Below are 22,569 nucleotides of genomic sequence, written 5' to 3' on the forward strand. Positions count from 1 at the left end.
TCAGGAGTAATGTGTGTTTCTGAGAACCTCTCAGGTGTCCAGAAAACTGATTTAGTTGAATGTCTCGCTGAGATGTGAGGCGATGCTGCCGTCTTCACTCTCAGCCGCCTGACCTCCAAATATATAATCCCAAACCCTCGTTTAACAAAAAAAAAGAAGGGTCTCTCCCGGAGAGATGCTGCGGCTGCAATCTGATGGCCTGATGGACCTGTGAAATGCATGAGTTCAGAATGGAATCAATTTTACTCCGAAAGCGTCTGAATGAAGCCGTGTCATGTGGGAGACGACCTCTCAGCTCGCTGTGGAGGGTGTGAGGATGATAACGGCAGCAGAGTCTTTAAGGAGCCTCAGAGTTCAGGCTGAACAGATCTGAACCCACGCAGCTCCTCGCTCCTAAACGGAGTCTTCTGGGGGACGCTTCTGTCGTATTGAACAGTATTTCTTAAAGCTGCACGGCGGCTTTATTCTACAGTTTGTCATTTATTAAACATTTCATTTGATGTTTCCATGTAATTTATAGAAACATTTTCTCCATTCAAACCCAAGTAGATATTTATTTACGAATCATTTATTCATTCCCTGTTTACATTTGACTTTATATTAATATATATAATCTGCATTATGTCTATAGCCGTGGCCGGAGGCGTTATGTTTCTGGGCTGTCTGTCCGTCCGTCTGTACCGTTCTCGTGTACGTGAACGCCTCGAGGGAATTCCTTCAAATTTCGCGCAAACATCCACTTGTATTGATTTCGAATGTGGGGGTCAAAGGTCACTGAGCTTAAAAACAAACACGTGTTTTGGCCACAACTCAAGAATTTATATGCTGATTATGACAATTTCACACAAATGTCTAAGAGGATAAAATGATGAAGAGGGGACATTTTGGGCAGACATGGAAGTAAACTGCAACTTCAATGATTTGCATAGTTTTTTATATATTTTGTTTGACTTTTTATCTGTTATCTTACTTTATCTTTTCTTGAAACATCATTCTATATGTGTGGAATTGAAGTTACATCTTTGTTTCTGTGTGTATAGCTCACATGTGGTCGGACCTTCAGTCTTTGCTGCCGTAACCTTTGAACTCTTTAACCTCCTTTTTAGAAAAATAAACAAAAAACCTTTCTGACGGCTCTGCTGTTGAAACAGTCGAGGTCAGACCGAACACTTGAGATTATCTTCAGTTTGCTTCTTTTCCCCCTCAAGGTTTCCTGCGACTATCGGCCGGCGAGTCGTTCTGTCCACAAATAAAAGAAATAATAAAATAAATCCACTCCAGAGCCAATTAAATGGGTCTCGTCTGCAGCCTCTTTACTTCACTTCATGACAGAGGTTCATCTTCAAAACTCTGCTAATGTTTATCTGTCCCCGGCGGGCAGCGCTGCAGGAACAATATCACAAACTTCAAATGTGCTTATAGCGGCCAAGGCAAAGCAGAGGGTTTAATGATGTGGCGAAGAGAAAACATCCACTTTTATTACTGAACCTTGAAGGGAAACCAGAGAACAGGAAGTCATTACGCTGAATAAAACAAAGAAGGATGCGTTGAGATTTTCCAGCTTTTTCAGGAGCGTAAAAATGCCTTTAAATCTGTTTAATATGAATAAAGTCTGGATGGATGACGCGCTGCAGCCATAACGTAAACTCTAACACAGGGGTCTTCAATGTTTTTGAGGCCAAGGACCCCCAAACTGGTGTAGCATGGAGCAGGGACCCCCTGCTTCAAATGAAGGGGGGGGGGGGGGGGGGTGCAGTCGGAGTTCTGTGCGAGGGGGGGTGGGGAGGATGTGAATGTGCAAAATAAATATATAATTTTTTTTTGCTTTATCTACAAACAATTTTGCGACCCCCCTGCAGTACCTCGCGGACCCCCTGGGGTCGCGGACCCCCTGTTGAAGACCTATGCTCTAGTACATATATGTACTCAATCGCGAGATACAACACTTACTGACCGCAGCCGGCGGCGCACTGGATCAGAAATCCGTTATTCGTCCTACAGCGGGGAAACAACAGTAGGTTAACATATTAAATAAAATAGACAAACACGTGTAATAAAATGAAAGAAGTAAACAACCATGGTAGCTTAATAAAAGAAAGTGAACGAGCAGCCGGTATTAACAATAATAAATAGTATAATAAAATAATAACACTCATTACCGGCTGTGAGCTTCAGTGCTCGGCTCACCGACTTGTGCTCACGTTGTTACGTCTCTTTATTCTGCTGCACCTGTCAAACAGTCGCCGCAAAATTACTTCTTTCACGACATTTGGAAATGTAGAGCTGCACTGATATTTTATCCCCATTCAAGTTAGCATCGGGCTAAATCGGAAGTTAGCGCTCAGCGTGTCCGAGCTGCTTATCTTTTCCCGATTTTTAAGCCGATTTTTTTTCAATCATTTAAATTTGACATTTCTTTTCTGATGTGACAAAATCAGAACACATTTACTTTTGCTTTTTTTATCTCGTCAACAAACAAAACCTTCGCACATCAGAGGCTCGTTTTCAGTCCGTCTGTGACGATGAAATCATTACATTCATTAAGAGATGTGTGATATTCAGTTTTATCCTCCTCTTCATCCTCATGTTGTAGCTTCCACTCTTCTCTTCTTTCTTCTCTTCTTCCTCCTACACATTTCTCATTCATCTTAATGGCCTCGTTTTTAGTTTTTCTCATCTTTGTCATCTTCCTCTCGATCCAAGACAGAATAAAGCAGATCCACTTATTTTTAAGCAATAATTAGCGAGATTTCCGTTGGTATTTGACAGTATTTAGTGTCTGGCTGCATTAACAAACCCCCTGACTTTAGTTTCTGCAGATGAAGGTTTAATAATATCTGCGGTGACGCATCACAGCAGTGGCGTGAAGATAAGAACGAGACAAACAGTGAAGATAATTAAAACATTACAGCAGACACATAATGTGAAAATAATACCCACAGTTACACCAGATTTGCAGATCTGTTGACACGTCTGCTGAAGATGTTCACACTGCAGAGCGACACCTGAAGGAGGAACGTCTGCAGAGATCTGAAGGAAGGTTTAACTTGTGAGACAGGAAACTTCTGACCTCATGTCTTTGTCTGTAGTGAGTTGCTGGTTTTATCCACAGACTGCATATAAAAAGTGGACGTAGTCACGGTGACGTCACTATTTTGAAGCCTCGAGTTTGTCCTTCTGGCCGTCGCCATCTTGAACAAGGCGACCAAAATGTTACAATTAGATTTCATGAACTGAAAACACTGAAAGGGTCAAAGGTCCAAGACAAAAACACCGATCGCACCGAGACCAGACGACACCGTGGTCATAACAGACGCTGCTTTATCTATTATGTTACCCTAAATGTTTCCATAAGTTACTAAATGAACATCATGTGTTGAAGACTTGAAACTACAGATTGAGACATAAACTCATCAGGAAAATGTTACTGATGTAATAAATCAAGAGAGAAGTAGAAACATTTCCTCATAGACTTCTATACAATCTGACTTCTTGTTGCAGCGTCGGTTCAGAGACGTCACATGATGTCCCGACAAAAATAAATGTTTAATTCGACAGCTTCTTCAACAACCAATCAGCGGAGAGACATGCGATACTTTTACTTTTGAGTATTTTTACTCTGTGGTATTGCTACTTTTTAATAGATCTGAATACTTCTCCTCCATGATCGTCTCAAGAGACTAAAATACTCTCAAACGAATCCTTGAGTCTTACTTTTTAAATCCTCTCTCTCCCAGGTGGGGTTTGCATCGCTCAGTCTCTGAAGGTCCTTCGGGAGCCGAGACCCGGCGAGTTCGACAAGATCATCCTGCGACTGATGGAGACGCCCAACGCCCGCGCTGTCATCATGTTCGCTAACGAGGACGACATCCGGTAAAAACAATAAACACGCGTTTGATTTTGTAAAGTTTGCAGATGATTGTTGCAGTGTGTGTGACTCATATTAATACATCTGTGTTGCTAAGGTACAGGAAGAAAATACACACAACTGATAATAATAATGAAATAAATCATAGATTAATTATGAATAGAAGATAATAAACAAATACTTTACATGTCCATCAATACAACATGTGAATACATTAACATATTTTATGCGTTTATAAATAAATACATCAAATAAATCTTTTTATATCATATTATATGTGTTTTCACTACTTATTTTGGGGTGAGCAGGTTCAGCTTTTTTAAAGTTTTTGAGGGATTTAATTTGTCCCTCGACATTTATCCTAAAATTAAATATCTTTTTCATTTTTAAATTATTTTCACCAAAAGATTCCCCATTTTTTCTTGTTTTTGTTGGATTTTCCACCTGGATTTTAAGTCCTGATACACACCTCACCTGTCATGCAAGACGACACGTCGTTAAACTGGGACGTTAATTCTTACGAGCTTCACACTTGAAATGAAGTCAACTAAAAATAAACACAGGTGTTGAACACACACACACGCACACACACACACACACTCCAGCTGATACACACCTGCACAATGAGACACTACCAGACTCCTCTTCATCATCTCCCTCCTGGGCCCGGGCTATAATTAGCGGAGGCCCCCCCGGGGACCCTGCAGGCGAAAGTGACCCATCCTGAACGCTCTGAAATGAATGATCCACACTCCGTCTCGTCGCGCACACGGAGCGTTATTTACTGCTAACTTGGGCATCAAAAGGAAGCGCTGCATTCTTCTTCATTAAGAAGACGCCGTGGTTATTCACAAAGACACCACGAGCATTGTGGGAGACAGACAGCGAGTACGACGTCAGAGCTAACGCTCCGTCTGCAGGTGTGATTATCCGGCGCTGCAGGAGACGAGCTGAGGCTGAACCTGCTGAGACACCAGTAACAATGTGGCTTCCAACTGAAGCCTTCACTTCCACTCTTAACGCTCACTTGTAATACTTGTGTCTCCTCTGCTGCTCTTCTCTAAAGGAATATTTCACCCAGAAAATTAACATTTGTACATGAACCATTGACCCCGTGTTCCCTCGTGCTTTACCTTGAGCTTGTAACAAAGAACCAAAAGACAGAGAGAATGTACGAGTGGACTTTAAACTGCAGGAGTGGGTTAGGGTTAGAGTCTAAACGGATGTGTTAGCGTAGTTGTGCGGTTGTTAAACGCCCACATTTACTTTGATTCATCAAGAACTTTCACAATTGTCTTTGATTCTTCGTTCACCGTAGAGGCTTTCGATAAAAACTACATTTTCTTCAAGACTTTAAGGTAACACGGGGGGGTAAGTGGTCTACAAATGATCATTTCTGAGGGAGAAGGACTGAAGGATGTAAAACCCATCCAGGCAAATCTGTGCTTCATTTCTCTTATATTATTTTAACACATTCAGATTTCTACACAGACGAGGATGAAGATGAAGAGGTTAGAGATCACACGTCACGTTCACCTGAGCGTGCCGACACCCTCCACAGCCCCCCCCCCCAACCCGGACAGTCTCTGATGAAGATAACCTTCCTCATAACATAACAAGGACACTCGCTTTCATTTCTTTTCCACATCATCGCCGTTATTGATTTAGACTCTGAAGGAGTCGAGCCGAAGCTTCTCTGAGCTTCCAGAGATGCTGCAGATAAAAGTGAAGGTAATTTCCTCTGAGGTCAAACTCTTCCTGAAACATGCAGGAAATGGAGTCAGAAAGCCGAGGACAGACGAAGAGGAGCAAAGCAGTCGTTCACTCCTTGTTCGTGCAACAGAAGCGTCCTATAGTTTGGATTAGGAGAAACATTTACACTTTTTTAAAGATGGATGCCTCCAAAGATAAAGGGAGATTAACATGTGGCTGTACGCTGCAGAGCCTGTGTACATGGGTGGCGTCAGCTCACCCAGTTTAAATGTATGTTGATGTTTTCTCAGTTATCCATAGTGATGCCTGTCCATGCAGATATTCTGCTCGTCCTGTCTCTGACGTCCATGCTGATGCTCGCATTAAAGATCCGCTTCAGAGGCTGCAGGAATGTTTTCCATCCATCTGATGCACCAGGACAAAAACTCCTCTTAGCTGAGGTGGAACAATTGCTTTAGGACAATTGATAGAAACAGATTCAGCAAATAAATCATGTATGATGTCCATGAAGTGTGTGACTCCAACGTCCAACATCAGATCTGTGGAGCGACGAGGAGACTGAAACCTTTCTCACACTAATACATGAGACAAGCAGGAAGTACGGAAGCCCTGCGAGGCAAAAGTGTGAAATAAAATACCGATCTAAAGTATTTTCTCTCGTGTGTTTACGACTAAAGAACAGGTGATAAATAAAGCTTTGGCAGGATCATTTGTCTAAGCATCTGTAAAGATGTTTGTTGTTGTAATACTCATTTCGGCCACAAGAGGCACTGAAGTGCAGCACGCCCCCGTGGTCTAAATACTAAAGGTTTTCTTCCAGGTGAGTTTCAACCAACATAACTTGCCAACACACAATATATGTGTTGAAAGGGGATTCATTCAAACTAACCTGGCAGAATACATGATTTATTTAAGTCCTATTCAGAACATGTGGTGGTGGTGCAATAATAAATGAGTATTACAACAATAAACTATTTATTTACCTGCTCTTTATCTTCACGTCTTCATCTTCTGATGAAGCAGCAGCAGCGTGATTCATGTGGTCACTCCCTCGTGACCTGCAGTAACACTGTTCCCCATCATGTCTGCTCCACCCACCTGCTCACCTGCTCACCTGTCCCCACTCCCTCATCAGCCTGGCAGTAAACTCCACCTGCTCCCGCTCAGATGCTGCCTGGTCTGCTTTTCTTTATTTATCTGGTTTTCTGATATCAACCAGTGAGTTTTGTTCTTCATCTGCTCGGATTCTGGTTCATGCTTTTGGGTCCAAACCTACTTCCAGTGAGTCGTTACACAGAACTGGTGGATTTGCACTTTAAACTCTTGTGCTTGTGCTGATTTTCTGGATAATCTGTTAGAATGTGTAACACCCCCTTCAGTAGCAGTTATCAGACTCTTTATTGGCCACGTTCGTGTACAAATACAGAGAGTTCGACTTCTCGTTTGTTGTTCTCAATGTCCTCAAACAGAAACTGACTTACAGGGTAAACAAGGACTAAGAACAGCTGAACAAACGGCTATAAATATAAAAGTGTTGAACGGTACAGAGTGTGAAGGATGCTGGAGAACACACGGGGTGATTAATGCACGAGGTTGCTTAAGTGTATAAATAGTGATATTTACATGACGTATATAAAATATAGACTATAAGGGAAACAGTCCTCAGGCTCAGTGATGGATCTACATGACGATGCTGATGTGTTGTGTCGCCGCTCGACGTTCCTCCGCAGTAATCCTGTGATTTGACTTTTCCTGCGAACAGAAACACTTGAATAGTTCTGGGCTGCAGGCCCGCCGGCAGCGTGCTCGTCATCAGCGCAGTAGAGGGAATGCAAATGGGGCGGCGGGATAGAGAATCGCTGAAGTGTATCTGGGCCTACAGGTGTACTGTGTGACGGGGGATGAATGTTTTCGGTGTAATGCATTCAGAATGAGGCAGCAGCCGGGAAGAACACATGCTGTGGACAGATAAGTGTGATGAGTAACACCTAAACGGATTCAACAAAGAAACGCTTTTGTGATCGTGCAGAAATGCAGCAGAGGATCATGGGAGTTCCAGCGAGGCGACACCGTTTGAATGCATCGTTCTGAACTACATCAGGATTTGAGCTGCTAAATACGCTCAAGCCTTTTCTTCTGCAAAGTCAATATAGGACAATGTCTAAAGATACAAATGCAGAGCGAAGAGCAGGAGAGGGAGACGGTTCTGAGCAGGAAGACGAGCGCAAACAAAGATTATGTAAAACAGCAACGACAAACTCGTATAATCTTTTATTTTTAGGGATTTGCAAATGAAAACAAGTGTTTTTAAGACGTCTGCATTGAAAGAAGCATCTTTAGTTTTGCCAAACAACAATAATCCTACAAAGACGGCAGAATCCCATTTCTGGTTAAAAACTATTATACATTCAAATCCCGACTGAAGCATCGAGAACTTAATGTGAGGGAACGACGACGACGAGGCTTACACCACTGTGTAAACCAGGCGCCTTCAGCTACTCGCCAACCAATGGTGCGTTTAAAGGTTACCACTCAAAGTCTTAGAGTGTGTAGGAGGTGGGGGGGACAAAGTAAATGTTCAATATATATTTAATTTCACTATTATTCACTCAAAGACTCATAACTAATAACTCTCCGACCTGACGCCACCATCACTGCTTTATGATCTCACAGCGAGCTGGTTAACGTTTGGTTGGACATCATTTACACTTTCACACCGTCGGACATTTTTTGCCATCCGTCCTTCCTGCATTTCTTACTTTTAGCTGAATTATCTGTTTATCTTTGTATTTGTGTATTAAAGTAGTTTGTGCTTCATTTGAAATGGGACGCTCTGCTGACAGCTCACATGTCCCTGTTTGTGATTGGTCATACGCTTGCAAACCCCGCCCCCTTTTTATGTGAATGCACTCGTATCCAGTGTTGCCAACTTGGCGACTTTCTCGTTAAATCTGGCGACTTTCCAAACCGTCTTGGTGACTTTTTTCAGTCAAAAGCTACGAGCGACAAATCTAGCGTCTTTTTATTTTGAGAAGTGACGTTCTTATTTCAATGGCAAAATATAAAAAACTAAAACAAGAATAAACAGAAGTTAATTTGTAGTTCTAAAGATATTTAGGGTGTTTCAGTCGCTTGTTGTCTCTCAAGACGTTATTCCTGTCCCACAGCGGCCATTACAATTACTTGTAAATTGACGATTATGCAAATTAGGCGATGACATCATTTAAGACAGCCAATAGCCACACTGCTCGTGTCCAGACTGAGAAACTCTGGTTTGAACGAGTTGGTAACCACCTTCGCGGTTGTTCCGGTTTGTGAAGCAGGATAATGTAAAGAGATCCTGGGTCTGTTGAACTCTTCGTAGAGCAGGTGTCCCTGCAGCGGCCTGCGGTTTGAATACGACCCGTCATTCCGTTTCGCCCCCTTTTTATAAGTTCTACGATCATTAAACGCACAAAAAATATTTAAAAGAGCTTTGGTTGTGGCGGGAAGCCCCACAAAGATCACGGTGTGGGTTCAAACGACGGCCTCGTTAACATCAGAGGACTTTCGTTGTCACACATTTGAGACAACAATCCAAAACCCAAAAACACTTTAATATCGAAGACAGAGAAGGTAGACGCTGCCTTGAAAAATAACCGTTTCAACTTTCATATTAAAATTTGAAAAGAACCTTCAAGTACATAGACATGAAAGTCTTTTGTGTTTCTTTGCTAATGAACACAATTGATGTCTTTTCTATTTATTTTCACCGTCATGACTTCCTGTACATTCATTACACCTGGCAAACTGATTATGCAACGTGCTTATTCACAACCTGAACTCCTCTGTCTCACAACAACACGTGCAGCCGCTGTTGTTTTGTCGTGCGGATGCAGATTGCGATGCTCTGCGATGTCGCCGTCCTGAATCTGTCAGTGCAGATGAGACGTGGAGCTGCACAGGAGCCTTTAGCTCAGCTGTTACTCATCAGTCGTCTCCCGCTGTCAGCGGACACGTTGTCTTCAGACGTCGCTTCACGCTGAGACGGAGCGGTTGAACCCTATCGTCTTGTCTGTGTACATAAAAATCAAACGCACCTCCTTTGTTTAAATGCAGTTGTGTCGCATGCAGCAGTAAGTCAGAAGGAATCCTCTTTGAGCTCTCGCTCTTCATCTGAGCAGCTTTGTTCCCTGACATCCATCCCCCGCTGTAACACAGCCTCACGCTGAACATCCACCGCGGGGACTCGCACGACTAACTGGGGTTGATTCTACATTTGGAAAGTTCAAAGGTACTCGGATGATGCAGGTGCATCAACAGTGACACATGCATGCAGCTGGTTCTTACCTTTGTTTAGGTCGGAGATGCAACAGAACAACTTCAACACTTCACATCAGCAGTTGTGCTTTATTATTGAATATTTATCCATTTCCCACATCTGTATTTGTAAGCAAACTACTTTAACAGTTTAATCATTATCTTTCTTTTCATTACTTTCAGCTTCCTGTTTAGATTCTGTGGTTGCTCGGTAAGACGTTTTCACACTCTCTTACATAACAGCCACGTGTGGCGTTCAGGTGTTTATTATGTATACACCTTTTTTAATTGAAGTGAAAACGTGCCTTAAAATAGAATCTTGCATTTGGAGAATTAAAAGCTTTTTCAATTTAGCTCAACTTGTTTATTATGTGTCTGATTCTGTTCTTGTTCTCAGGTCTCTGGGAATAAATCTTTATCTCAATGAGACTTCCTGATTAAATAAAAGCTCCTGATGGATGACGACATGTGTCTGAGTTCATAACGTCTTCAGGTGACTGAAACGTTTATGTTCCAGAAAAGAAAACTGGATCATTTGTTCAGAAATTCTCCTCTCAGACTAAATGTTTCTACAGCTGAACTCTTGTTTAATCGACTTTTTCGATGAAACACAGAGAAGTTTCCCTTCATTGCACGTACGTGTGTTTCTGCAGCAGCGTTGAGTGAAGAGGACGTGCAGCTGCTGGTGGTGATGCATCTCGTCTGTTCAGAAACAACCACCTGATGAACGAGATGTGTCCGTGAGCTGATGTAATGTCAGACACTCACTGTGAGCATTGTCTGCGCTGAGATGAAGCTCATTTGAGTCTGATTTGCTCAAACAAAGTGGTCTGCGGAGCTTTTCTTTCTCTTTTTGTGACTTTCAAACGACACTTTAACGCTGCAGCAGCAAAACAGAGACATCAAAATATTTATCAGCAGGAATAATGGAAAGATAAATGGGCAGTGCCGCCGCTCAGAGTGACACTTCAATAAGTCTTCTGCTAAAAAACAACTTCAAAAGGAGCCAGACAAAAGCTGCAAATTCAATTTGGAGTGTCAGAATACTTATTCTGTCCGCGACTGACACGAAGGAAATAATTGTGTTTCCCAGAGAAGTGAGAGGACGGTCAAAGTCCTGCAGCTTCTCAAGGACGCCGACGTTCAAAGAATTCATTATGGATTCTCCGCTCACTGCTCCTGAAGAACCTGAGGGTCAAATACTTTCATAACATCCAGAAAACAAACTAAACACAAGGGTGATTGTTCCAAAACTAAGTGTTCTCTTATCGTGTGTGGGCCCGCACACTTACCTATAAAGCCTCATAAAAGACGCTCCTAAGGCATTGCCAGAGGTCCACACGTTCGTTTCCGGTAAAAACATATCCACCGTGAACATCGTCACATCGATAAAAGTTCATGAACAGGTGTTGCAATCTGTGAAATCAGCTGATCGATTTTTACATTGTGTGATCATAAACAGTCATAACATAATATCTCAGTAGTGACGACTTCATGAGCTTCTTTAACCATAAAATCATAATTATTAGAGACAAAATGAATCTCCTCCAGCCCTCAATTGGTAATGACTTAACTTCAACCTCCAGAATTTTAAAAACATCTGTAACTCCTGAAATATATCTAGACTGTTTTACTCCAATCAACCTTAACCTACTAACTTCAACAATCTCATCGTCTAAACCATCAACCTGTCTTTTAGACCCGATTCCAACTAAACTGTTTAAAGAAGTTTTACCCTTAATTAACGCTTCGTTATTAAATATGATCAACCTGTCTCTATTATCTGGCTACGTACCACAATCCTTTAAAGTAGCTGTAATAAAACCACTTCTTAAAAAGCCTGGTCCTTGATCCAGAGATTTTAGCCAACTATAGGCCGATATCTAACCTTCCCTTTCTCGCTAAGATCCTTGAGAAAGCAGTCGCAAAACAGTTGTGTGACTTTATTACATAATAATAGTTTATTTGAGGTTTTTCAATCTGGATTTAGAGTTCATCATAGCACAGAGACGGCACTGGTGAAAGTTACCAATGACCTTCTATTGGCATCAGACAAAGGACTTGTCTCTGTTCTTGTCTTGTTAGACCTCAGTGCTGCTTTCCACACTGTTGATCATGACATTCTACTACAGAGACTGGAACATTGTGTTGGCATAAAAGGAACCGCACTAAGCTGGTTCAAGTCCTATTTATCTGAGCGATCTCAATTTGTACTTGTTAACGATAAATCCTCCATGACAGCCGAAGTCAGTCTTGGAGTTCCGCAGGGTTCTGTACTTGGACCGATTCTATTCACCTTATATATGCTTCCTTTGGGCAATATTATAAGGAACCACTCTATAAACTTTCATTGTTATGCGGATGATACCCAATTATATCTATCAATTTAACCAGATGAAACCAATCAATTGGCTAAACTTCAAGCCTTAAGGACATAAAAACTTGGATGGTCTGCAACTTCTTGATGTTAAACACAAACAAAACTGAAGTTATTATACTTGGCCCTAAACGCCTCCGAAACGCATTTTCTAATGACAGAAGCTCTGTATGGCATTAATTTGCCCTCCAGCACCACTGTAAGGAATCTTGCCGCCATCTTTGATCAAGATCTGTCGTTTAACTCCCACATAAAACAAATCTCAAGGACTGCCTTCTTTCATCTACGTAACATTGCAAAAATCAGACACATCCTGTCTCAAAATGATGCAGAAAAACTAGTCCATGCATTTGTTACTTCAAGGCTGGATTACTGCAACTCATTGTTATCAGGTTGTTCCAAAAAGTCGCTTAAGACTCTTCAGTTGATCCAAAATGCAGCGGCACGTGTATTGACAAGAACAAGGAAACGGGATCATATTACTCCTGTATTAGCTGCTCTGCACTGGCTCCCGGTAAAATACAGAATATAATTCAAAATCCTTCTCCTGACTTACAAAGCAATTAATGGTCAGGCTCCAGCATATCTTAAAGATCTCATAGTACCTTATAAACCAACTAGACTAGACAACTATTGCGCTCCCAGACTGCAGGGTTACTTGTGGTTCCTAGAGTCTCTAAGAGTACAATGGGAGCCAGAGCCTTCAGCTATCAAGCTCCTCTCCAGTGGAACCAGCTTCCAGTTTGTGTTCGGGAGGCAGACACACTATCCACATTTAAGAGCAGGCTAAAGACTTTCCTTTTTGATAAAGCTTATAGTTAGGGCTGGCTCAGGTTTGCCCTGGATCAGCCCCTAGTTATGCTGCTATAGACTTAGACTGCCGGGGGACACCTCCCTGCCCTCTTCCTTCTCTTCCTCTCTCCTCCCCTCCCTCTCTTCTTCTCCCTCTCTATCTGTATGCATTTATGTAAATGTATGTTACTAACTCATCATCCGGGGCATCATCCCCGGAGTGTCTGTCTCTCATGTGGCAGGTTGCCACTGATAAAGTTTACGTCAGGATCATGAATCGTGGCTGCGCCTGCTGCCCTGGTCCTGCTGGACACCGAGAAGCCTTATTGACATTTTCCTGGATTCATCCAAACTTTCTCTTTTTCAACACAACATCATTTCTGTCAAATGTTGTATTTGTACTATGTTGTTTATCCTGTACACACAACATCTATTGCACGTCTGTCCGTCCTCGGAGAGGGATCCCTCCTCAGTCTCTCCCTGAGGTTTCTTACATTTTTCCCCCTTTAATTATGGGGTTTCTTTTAGGAAGTTTTTCCTTGTGCGATGCGAGGGTCTAAGGACAGAGGGTCTAAGGACAGAGGGTCTAAGGACAGAGGGTGTCGTATCCTACAGTGTGTAAACACTGAGACAAATGTATAATTTGTGATATTGGGCTATACAAATAAATTTGATTTGATTTGATTTGATCTTGTGCGCTCATCACGGTTCAGACATGTCCTGGTTTTAGCACGGGCTCTCAGCGTTAGATTGACACTTCATTTGAGCCAATCGGAGCTTCGATGGGTTTTTTACAACCTTCATGAGCCAATGAGTGTCAACTTGAACATGAAAGTGCCCACCCACTTCTTTTGTTACAGACTGACCCTGGACCATCTCAGCGTCCTGGTGGCGCGCGCATCGTATAGAAAACGAGCGCCTCGTTCGTTAGATGCGTCACTTCCCTTGGTTTGTTTTTTCAAAATGAAATGTATTTCCAAAATAATATTTATTATTTATTGTACAGAAAAAAATACAAAAAAAACATAAAAATATTAGAAAGAAATGTCTTTATACTTCACTTACTCTATGTGATTACTACTAACAGGGAATATGGGTATATAATAGTTATTTATAAATAAATAAAAATAATATTTATGTACAGTACATGTACATATTGCACATTTGGTGTACGCCTGGTGTTACTCATAGACAAACCTGTCTAATAAATGAAGTTTTTATCCTTTTTATCTGAAATTTGGTGGTGAACTTGATAACACTTGGTTCGATGTTTCTATTGTGTTTCTATTTCAGCTCGGGACTAGCAGCTATACCAGGGGTCGGAAACCTATGGCTCTTTCGATGACGAGATATGGCTCGCAGACAATTTTGAGCCGACATTTTTTAACATGATTAACAAGTAATAAATAATGTGTCATTTTAAAGTAAAACATTTAGCAGCGGATTTAGTTTTAGTTCTCCCCTCTCCTTTCCTCCGCTCCGTCTCTGACTGTGACTGTGTGCGCACGCGTGTGTGCGTGTGTGTGTGTGTGTGTGTGTGTGTGCGTGTGTGTGTGTGTCTGTGTGTATGTGTGTGTAGGGGGCGGAGCCCTGCCCTTCGCGAAACAGCAGAGGAGAAACTGCGCAAAGCAAGCAGTAGACCAGGGGTGTCAAACTCAATCACAGAGAGGGACAACATTAAGGCATCATTTCGGGGGTGAAGCTTTCCCTCGACTGAGCCATCGCACCGCCATGTTCAGAATGTATCTCCTCAGGAACAGACTTACATTGACTCTTATAAAGTTTCCTGTCTGTGTTACGGTGCTTATTACATGTTCCATCTCCAGAGCTTTACAACACAGCGCTTCCTGGTGTATGATGCAGTGATACACCGTCAGCTCACCTGCACAGTTCTCCCGCTGCGTCTTCTCCCGCATCCTGCACTAATCCGCTCTTTTCATCACATCGCAGGCTCCGTCTGTCATCAGTCCCGTCAGTTTGTCCCGGGACAGTTTCATTTCTAATACATTTAGATACTTCCTCGTATATGTATTTTCCCGTGGTTGTGCCATGCATTGATTTAATTACTAAAACCAACGGGCCAGATGATACACATATGATATTTTCTCGCGGCCGGATATAATTGTGGCCTTGAGTTTGGGGGGGGGGGGGGGGGGGGGGGCACAGACAATGGTAGGGGGAACACTGATAGCGCTTTTAGTACTCAGAGACGTGATGTACTTAAAACTCAATTTTATTAAATATATGGCTCTCAAGGAAATACATTTAAAAATATTTGGCTTTTATGGCTCTCCATGCCAAAAAGGTTCCCGACCCCTGACCTATACCCATTTTCTTTTTCAACAAAGAAATTCTGGCGGAGTGTATTTTCTTCAAATTCAGTATATTCATATGCCAGAAGCACTTGGAGTGATTCTTCACTGTTTTGCAAGAACAATAAGAGAGTTATCCTTTGAATGAGACCAAAATCATGCAGCTGGTGCAAATGTTTTAAGAGCAGCTTTCAATTTACTTTGGGTGTCGTTTGTAGGTGTTTTCGGGTAAATTCGCCCACCCTGTAAGAGGTTAACAAACCAGTGCATCAGGACGTTTCCTGTTGTTTGACTTGAGGGTAAAATCACAGATTCGTGTTTAAAGTAGAATAAAAGCGCCAGGAATGTAAATGCATGTGCAGCGTTTGCAGAATCTGATTATGTAAAGGAATTATTAATTTGAGGAATAAATTACTAATACCATGTAATACTAATAGTACAAATTAAAAAACATTAATAGAAGTTTTAATTCTTTAATAGAGGATTTCCAGATTTCCTCACCAAAAGACATCACGTGAAACATGCAATGTTTACATCCATGTTTCACTCACCAGCAGTCGTCTTCTTCTTCTTCTGCTTCTTCTTCTCCTTCTTCTTCTCCTTCTTCTCCTTATCCTTCTTCTTCTTCTTCTTCTCCTTCTTCTTCTTCTCCTTCTCCTTCTTCTTCTTTTTCTTCTCCTTCTGCTTCTTCTTCTCCTTCTTCTCCTTCTTCTTCTACTTCTTCTTCTTCTTCTGCTTCTTCTTCTCCTTCTTCTTCTCCTTCTTCTCCTTCTCCTTCTTCTTCTTCTTCTCTTCTCCTTCTTCTTCTTCTCCTTCTCCTTCTTCTTCTTTTTCTTCTCCTTCTCTTCTTCTTCTCCTTCTTCTTCTTCTCTTTCCTCTTCTTCTTCTCCTTCTTCTTCTCCTTCTCTTCTCTTCTTCTTCTCCTTCTTTTTCTTCTTCTCCTTCTCTCCTTCTCCTTCTTTCTTCTCCTTCTTCTCCTTCTCCTTCTCTTCTTCTCCTTCTTCTTCTTCTCCTTCTCCTTCTTCCTTTTTCTTCTCCTTCTGCTTCTTCTTCTCCTTCTCCTTCTTCTTCTTCTTCTTCTTCTTCTTCTCCTCTTCTTCTTCTTCTTCTTTTCCTTCTCCTTCTTCTCTTCTTCTCCTTCTCCTTCTTCTCTTCTTCTTCTTCTCTTCTCCTTCTTCTTCTCCTTCTTCTTCTTCTTCTTCTTCTTCTTCTCCTCCTTCTTCTTCTCTCTTCTCTTCTCTTCCTTTCTTCTTCTTCTCCTTCTTCTCTCTTCTTATTCTTCTTCTTCTTCTTCTTCTTCTCTTCTCTCTTCTTCTTCTCTTCTTCTTTCTTCTTCTTCTTCTTCTTCTTCTTCCTTCTTCTTCTTCTCTTCTTCCTTCTCTTGCTTCTCTTCTTCTTCTCCTGCTCCTTCATTCTCTTCTTCTCTTTCTTCTTCTTCTTCCCCTCCTCCTTCTTCTTCTTGGAACCAGAATGAATATATAATAATATATATCGCACCATCTTGCACGGTCAGACGGCCCGTGGCATATGCGGAATTGGCAATTGATAGGAATTGGTGCGTAATTGTTTTTATAACTTTTAATATTTTTTATTTAATAACTATATTATTTCAAGCTATTACAACAACAGGCCCTACTTTCTGGGTTCCTGCAGCATCACCCCTCCTCGTTCTTAGTGAGCTGTTGACGCGTGAAAAGTAATTAAACCGACATCAGTATCCTTGAAGATGCAGGTATTTGAATCCCAGCCCTGCAGACCCTGGACCACCTGCAGCACCTCCAGTACATCAAGCGTTCCTGTCACCTCCACTTCAGGATAGGCCACTTGCTTCCTCCGCCGTTGTAACGCACAGGAACGATGACGTGAAGGCGCCCGCGAGGCCCCTCCAGGGGTTTCAGTTCTGATGAGTTTGCATCTGTGCATACAGTCTATGAAATGTATTCGGTGGAGCAGCAGTGCTAAAATTAAACTGCAGTCATGAGTAATTGTTGATGCAATAATCTATGCAAATGATGTTTGTGCAGGTTGGTTGAGGCAACAGTGGACTTGTGATGGTGCTTGGGTCGCAGCCCCGGGGCTTCTGTTGGAGGGCCGGCTCTGAACTGGTGGTTAAACCCCCCCCACTCGGTATCTTTACTCATGACTTAAAAACTATTCTCTAACATTTAATGTATAACTCTGACCAGCTCATGGATGTGTCTCTGGAGCGCTGGCAGCTGACTGACGAGCGCTGAACAGTCTGCAGGTTTTAATCACGTCTGTTCCAGATGCTGATTTAAAAAAAGGTCCTTTAACAGAAAACGCATCTGAACCTCCTGCAGAGGCAAATAATGAGCTCTATAATTACACTGTGTGTGTGTGTGTGTGTGTGTGTGTGTGGCTCAGAGTGTGTGTGGCTCAGAGTGTGTGTGTGTGTGTGGCTCAGAGTGTGTGTGTGTGTGCAGTGCATGTGTGCACCAGTGTGTAATAATCTCTGCGTTAGTTCATGTTTCTGTACACAGGTGGGGGGTGTGTGTGTGTGTGTGTGTGAGAGTGTGTGTGAGAGTGTGTGTGTGTGTGTGTGTGTGTGTGTGTGTGTGTGTGTGTGTGTGTGTGTGTGTGTGTGTGTGTGTGTGTATACTGTGCAGCCGTGTGAATGTACACTTGCAGAAATAACGAGATCAGCGGTGTAACTCCAGAAGTCTTATTTAGGAAGTCGACCGAGAGCTTTCACACATGACGTAAGAAAAACATTTCTAAACACAAAAGCAGAAATAAGTTTAAAAAATGTCAGAATGAAATTAAATACAAACAGACAAAAACAATAATTATAGTGCAGAAGATAAATGAATGAGAGAGCTGCAGGAGAGCAGAAGAGTGGCTCCTCTTCATCCAGGCTCCAGTTTCAGGCGTCTGCAGCTTCGTGAAGAAGCTTCACTCTGATTCTGCACTCGAGGCTCCGACCGCTGCAGTCGACTGAGAGATAAAAGAAGAGGACTTCACTCAGTGAGTTCAGCTTCAGGTCAAGTCTCAGTGCATTGTTGTTGTGTGCTTAAACAAAGTGTCAGACCAATGACATGTGTGCTTTGATGAAAATAGGAGATTGAGGGTGAGGCTGGCAGATGTAGTGCAGGGTAAAGGAACATGCTGAAGCCTCAACATTGTACTTAAGCAGCCAACAGTTCTCTTCTCGCTCTCGTCCAAAAACAGCAGTTTGTGATGTTTATTGTTGAGTAAACGGGCACTTTGGAGGATCCACACGATTGGCTAAATCCGGATTGTGATTAGTATTAAAGCAGGTGCAGCATCATCTTCTCATTGCTGCTCTTGCAGGTATTCCACAGCAGAAAGCCATTTTCAGGATTCACTGCAGGAAGCTGTGAAACCTGTTTGTCCCCGGAGTGATAAAAGCACTTTAGGAGTTGTGTCTCAGTTCAGGGCCCGTTGACACTCCCTGAAGCGTTTCACATTTTCTGCCCTGCTGGAGGAAAAACAGCAACTTCCCCGACAATACGTTAAAACATCTCTGGAGCTTCAGCGATGATTCCACACACAGACCACATGAAGGTGCAGATACTGAAGCAGGAGTCACTTTTACTCTCACAGAACATGTGTGGCAGGTTTAACTAAGACGTTTTAGATCGTGACCTGAGTCCTGCTGCTTAACTAATCATAATGTCTGTATTACACCTGTACCTGTATTACACCTGTATCTGTATTACACCTGTATCTGTATTACACCTGTACCTGTATTACACCTGTACCTGTATTACACCTGTACCTGTATTACACTTACACCTGTACCTGTATTACACCTGTACCTGTATTACACCTGTATCTGTATTACACCTGTACCTGTATTACACCTGTACCTGTATTACACCTGTACCTGTATTACACCTGTACCTGTATTACACCTGTATCTGTATTACACCTGTACCTGTATTACACCTGTACCTGTATTACACCTGTACCTGTATTACACCTGTACCTGTATTACATCTGTATCTGTATTACACCTGTACCTGTATTACACCTGTACCTGTATTACACCTGTATCTGTATCTGTATTACCCCTGTACCTGTATTACACCTGTACCTGTATTACACCTGTACCTGTATTACACCTGTACTGTATTACACCTGTACCTGTATTACACCTGTATCTGTATTACACCTGTACCTGTATTACACCTGTATCTGTATTACACCTGTACCTGTATTACACCTGTACCTGTATTACACCTGTACCTGTATTACACCTGTACCTGTATTACCCCTGTACCTGTATTACACCTGTACCTGTATTACACCTGTATCTGTATTACACCTGTACCTGTATTACACCTGTATCTGTATTACACCTGTACCTGTATTACACCTGTATCTGTATTACCCCTGTACCTGTATTACACCTGTACCTGTATTACACCTGTACCTGTATTACACCTGTACCTGTATTACACCTGTATCTGTATTACACCTGTACCTGTATTACACCTGTATCTGTATTACACCTGTACCTGTATTACACCTGTATCTGTATTACCCCTGTACCTGTATTACACCTGTACCTGTATTACACCTGTACCTGTATTACACCTGTACCTGTATTACACCTGTACCTGTACTCCTGTGATACTCCTGAGGAGGTCGAGTTACACCGTAAGTCACAATGAAAAGACAAACACAACTTGAATGTTATCTTTTCCTCTGGGTTGGGATCCGCTCATTAGTCCACACATTCTTCTTCCTTGTCAAAACGTGGTGCCAACATTACCCACAATGCAACTTTCTGCTTCTGCTTTCCCACTCAAACAACAACCGGGTCACATGGACGTTAGCTGGTTACACCTTAACGTTGGAAAGTAGTTCAGATATGTATCTGGCTGTACATTTATATATAAGTTTTAATTATATTAAGGTTTAAATGTACGCATTATAAGGGGCGTGGTCACTTTGAGTGACAGGTGGGTGGCGTCACAGGTTGCCTCCACTCTGAGCCTCTGTGACGTCACGGAGACGACGTCCAGATTTCATACGGTCCTCGGGATAAAGGTTTATGAAACACATGCAGTAGAACTCCCCAACACATGCAAACAGGCTGTGATGTGGATGATCGGTGGAGTGTCTCTTACTGAAATCTGCATTATGAACGCAAGAACATTCACTGCTGGAAGAGGAAACGTATTGAGAGTGAGACACAGAGCTGCAGCACAATGAATCCACCGTCGGAGTCCCTCTCTCTGTTAGAGATGGATCTGGCAGGTGCTCTCTGGGCCTGATGGGGATTGTAGATCAGTGAGTAAGCAGATGTATATTTCTTCCAGTGGAGAATCTACTGAAGCTCTGTGGTGCATCAGATTCCAACAGCATCAATTATTTAGCTTGGAATTAAAGACTGGGACGCCTGGTTCCCATTTAAAGTTTTTAGGCGACGTGAAATATTAATGCAGATGAGACTGCAGAGGCAGAAATATGAGTTTACTGAGCAGTGAAGAGAGTAACAGGGTGAGCAGGGTGCATCAAACCCAACAGGAGCATATGCATGGTGCTGATAACACGTCTCCAACATTACCTGCAGCTTTTACAGGAGAAAACCTTGAACTGAGGTGAAAACAAGAAAATCAATTGAAGTCGAAGTTTCATTATTGTGAGAGATTAAATTGTGGACGTGGCAACAGTTGGCATGAGCCAGTGTCAGGTCCTGCTTGTGTTTGTGAATCGGAGGTTTGGGACTTAAATCTAGACCGAAGCAAAGGAAAGCGTCATTTCAGAATCCAAAAAGAACACGTTCAGGTGTCACAGCAGGAGTTACGACTCCTGTCGGGAACAAAGGAGGAAGTATCTTGACGTAGAGCCTCGAGAGATGGGAGGTCGGGGTGGAGGCTGGTTCTGTTGAGCATGATGACGAAGGTCCACGATAAACCACGATGTTCCCTCAAACATTCAGAGGGGAGTTATTAGTCCGAAAGTGATTTGTAGGGACCGGCTAACGATGTCGTCTGGCTCAATTTGTTAATTTGTTGGACTTGTTGGACAAAGCAACAAGATACAGGATCCATTTGAGTTGCTACTCTTCTTCAAGCTCTCAAATTCCCTAAAGAAATGTTTGTATCACACACACGTCCCATAAACACATCCTCTCCTGTTCCTTAATTACTCTGCCTGCCCGGTGCATCAGGGTGTAATGTTTTAAAGAGACAACGCGGTGTGACAGTCGGTTTGTGTTGCTTAATCGTGTAGAAAGCTGGCTGACATTCTCAGATGAACAAAGCTGCAGAATCTACATAAAGCGTGTCCTGATGTTCCTCTTCTCCGCAGTTTTACTGAGGGAACACATAAACATGTTAACTGGCTGACATCCGACTGAAACATGAGCCTCGCAGGTTTCAAAGTGTGTAAACATCTTCACACTCTGTCTCCAAGAAGAGGAGCGGAGCAGGTCTCCCTCTGGGTTCAGCACATTTGTAGTCATTATGCAAAACGCCAAACACAACAGATTTGTGCAGCAGCAGCAGCAGCACAGCTGTAATTGCAAAATATTTCATGATGAAGAATTGTTGCATTGCAGAAGTCTCCTTATGTTATTTAAAGCTGTGATTGACGAACGAGCTTGTGAGATTGTTGAAATGGAAGAGATGCGAAGCTGTCCTCCAGGATTTATTAAATCAGCTGTTTATAAACGTACGTCTGGGCAGCGGGCAGAGAGCCCCCATCAAATGTTTACAGCACAACAGTTTCAATAATCAGCAACGTTTCTCTCGCTGAAGGACGATCATAGAGATCCTGCACACGTGCAACTCCAAGAGAGTGTTGGAACAAATACGGCCTCTCATCAGAGTTGTGTCAGACGGAGAGGAGCGTCGCTGTCACACACACACACACACACACACACACACACGCACACACACACACACACACACACACACACACACACACACACACACACTCACACACACTCACACACACACACACAGCGTCGCAGTGACGGAGCAGCAAGGCGAGACTCAATCAGTAGTTATTATATAATATTCATCTGATTCACATTAAAACTCGTTAACAGAAGTGTCCTGAGCTGAACTCAGCACAAGTGATCTGTGATGAGATTGAATGAATGTGGAAGCGTGAACTCTGCAGCGTCTAATTCCCCGACACTCCGGAGACTTAAAGACACTTCACGAAGCACCGGTGTGTCCGGAGAACCGGACTCTCCAGCCGCACATTCT

General features: G+C 42.5%; 1 protein-coding gene across 1 annotated transcript in view; it reads left to right on the plus strand.

The window, feature by feature from the left end:
- Nucleotides 1–22,569, plus strand: part of LOC115005268 (metabotropic glutamate receptor 8-like) — a 77,547-nt gene that overhangs the window by 49,922 nt on the left and 5,056 nt on the right. The window contains exon 4 of the mRNA XM_029427063.1: nucleotides 3,738–3,873. Coding sequence (XP_029282923.1) covers nucleotides 3,738–3,873 — 136 coding nt within the window. The remainder of the gene's footprint in view (nucleotides 1–3,737; nucleotides 3,874–22,569) is intronic.

The sequence above is a fragment of the Cottoperca gobio genome, unplaced genomic scaffold, assembly GCF_900634415.1.
Source record: "Cottoperca gobio unplaced genomic scaffold, fCotGob3.1 fCotGob3_290arrow_ctg1, whole genome shotgun sequence".
Taxonomy (NCBI): Eukaryota; Metazoa; Chordata; class Actinopteri; order Perciformes; family Bovichtidae; genus Cottoperca; species Cottoperca gobio.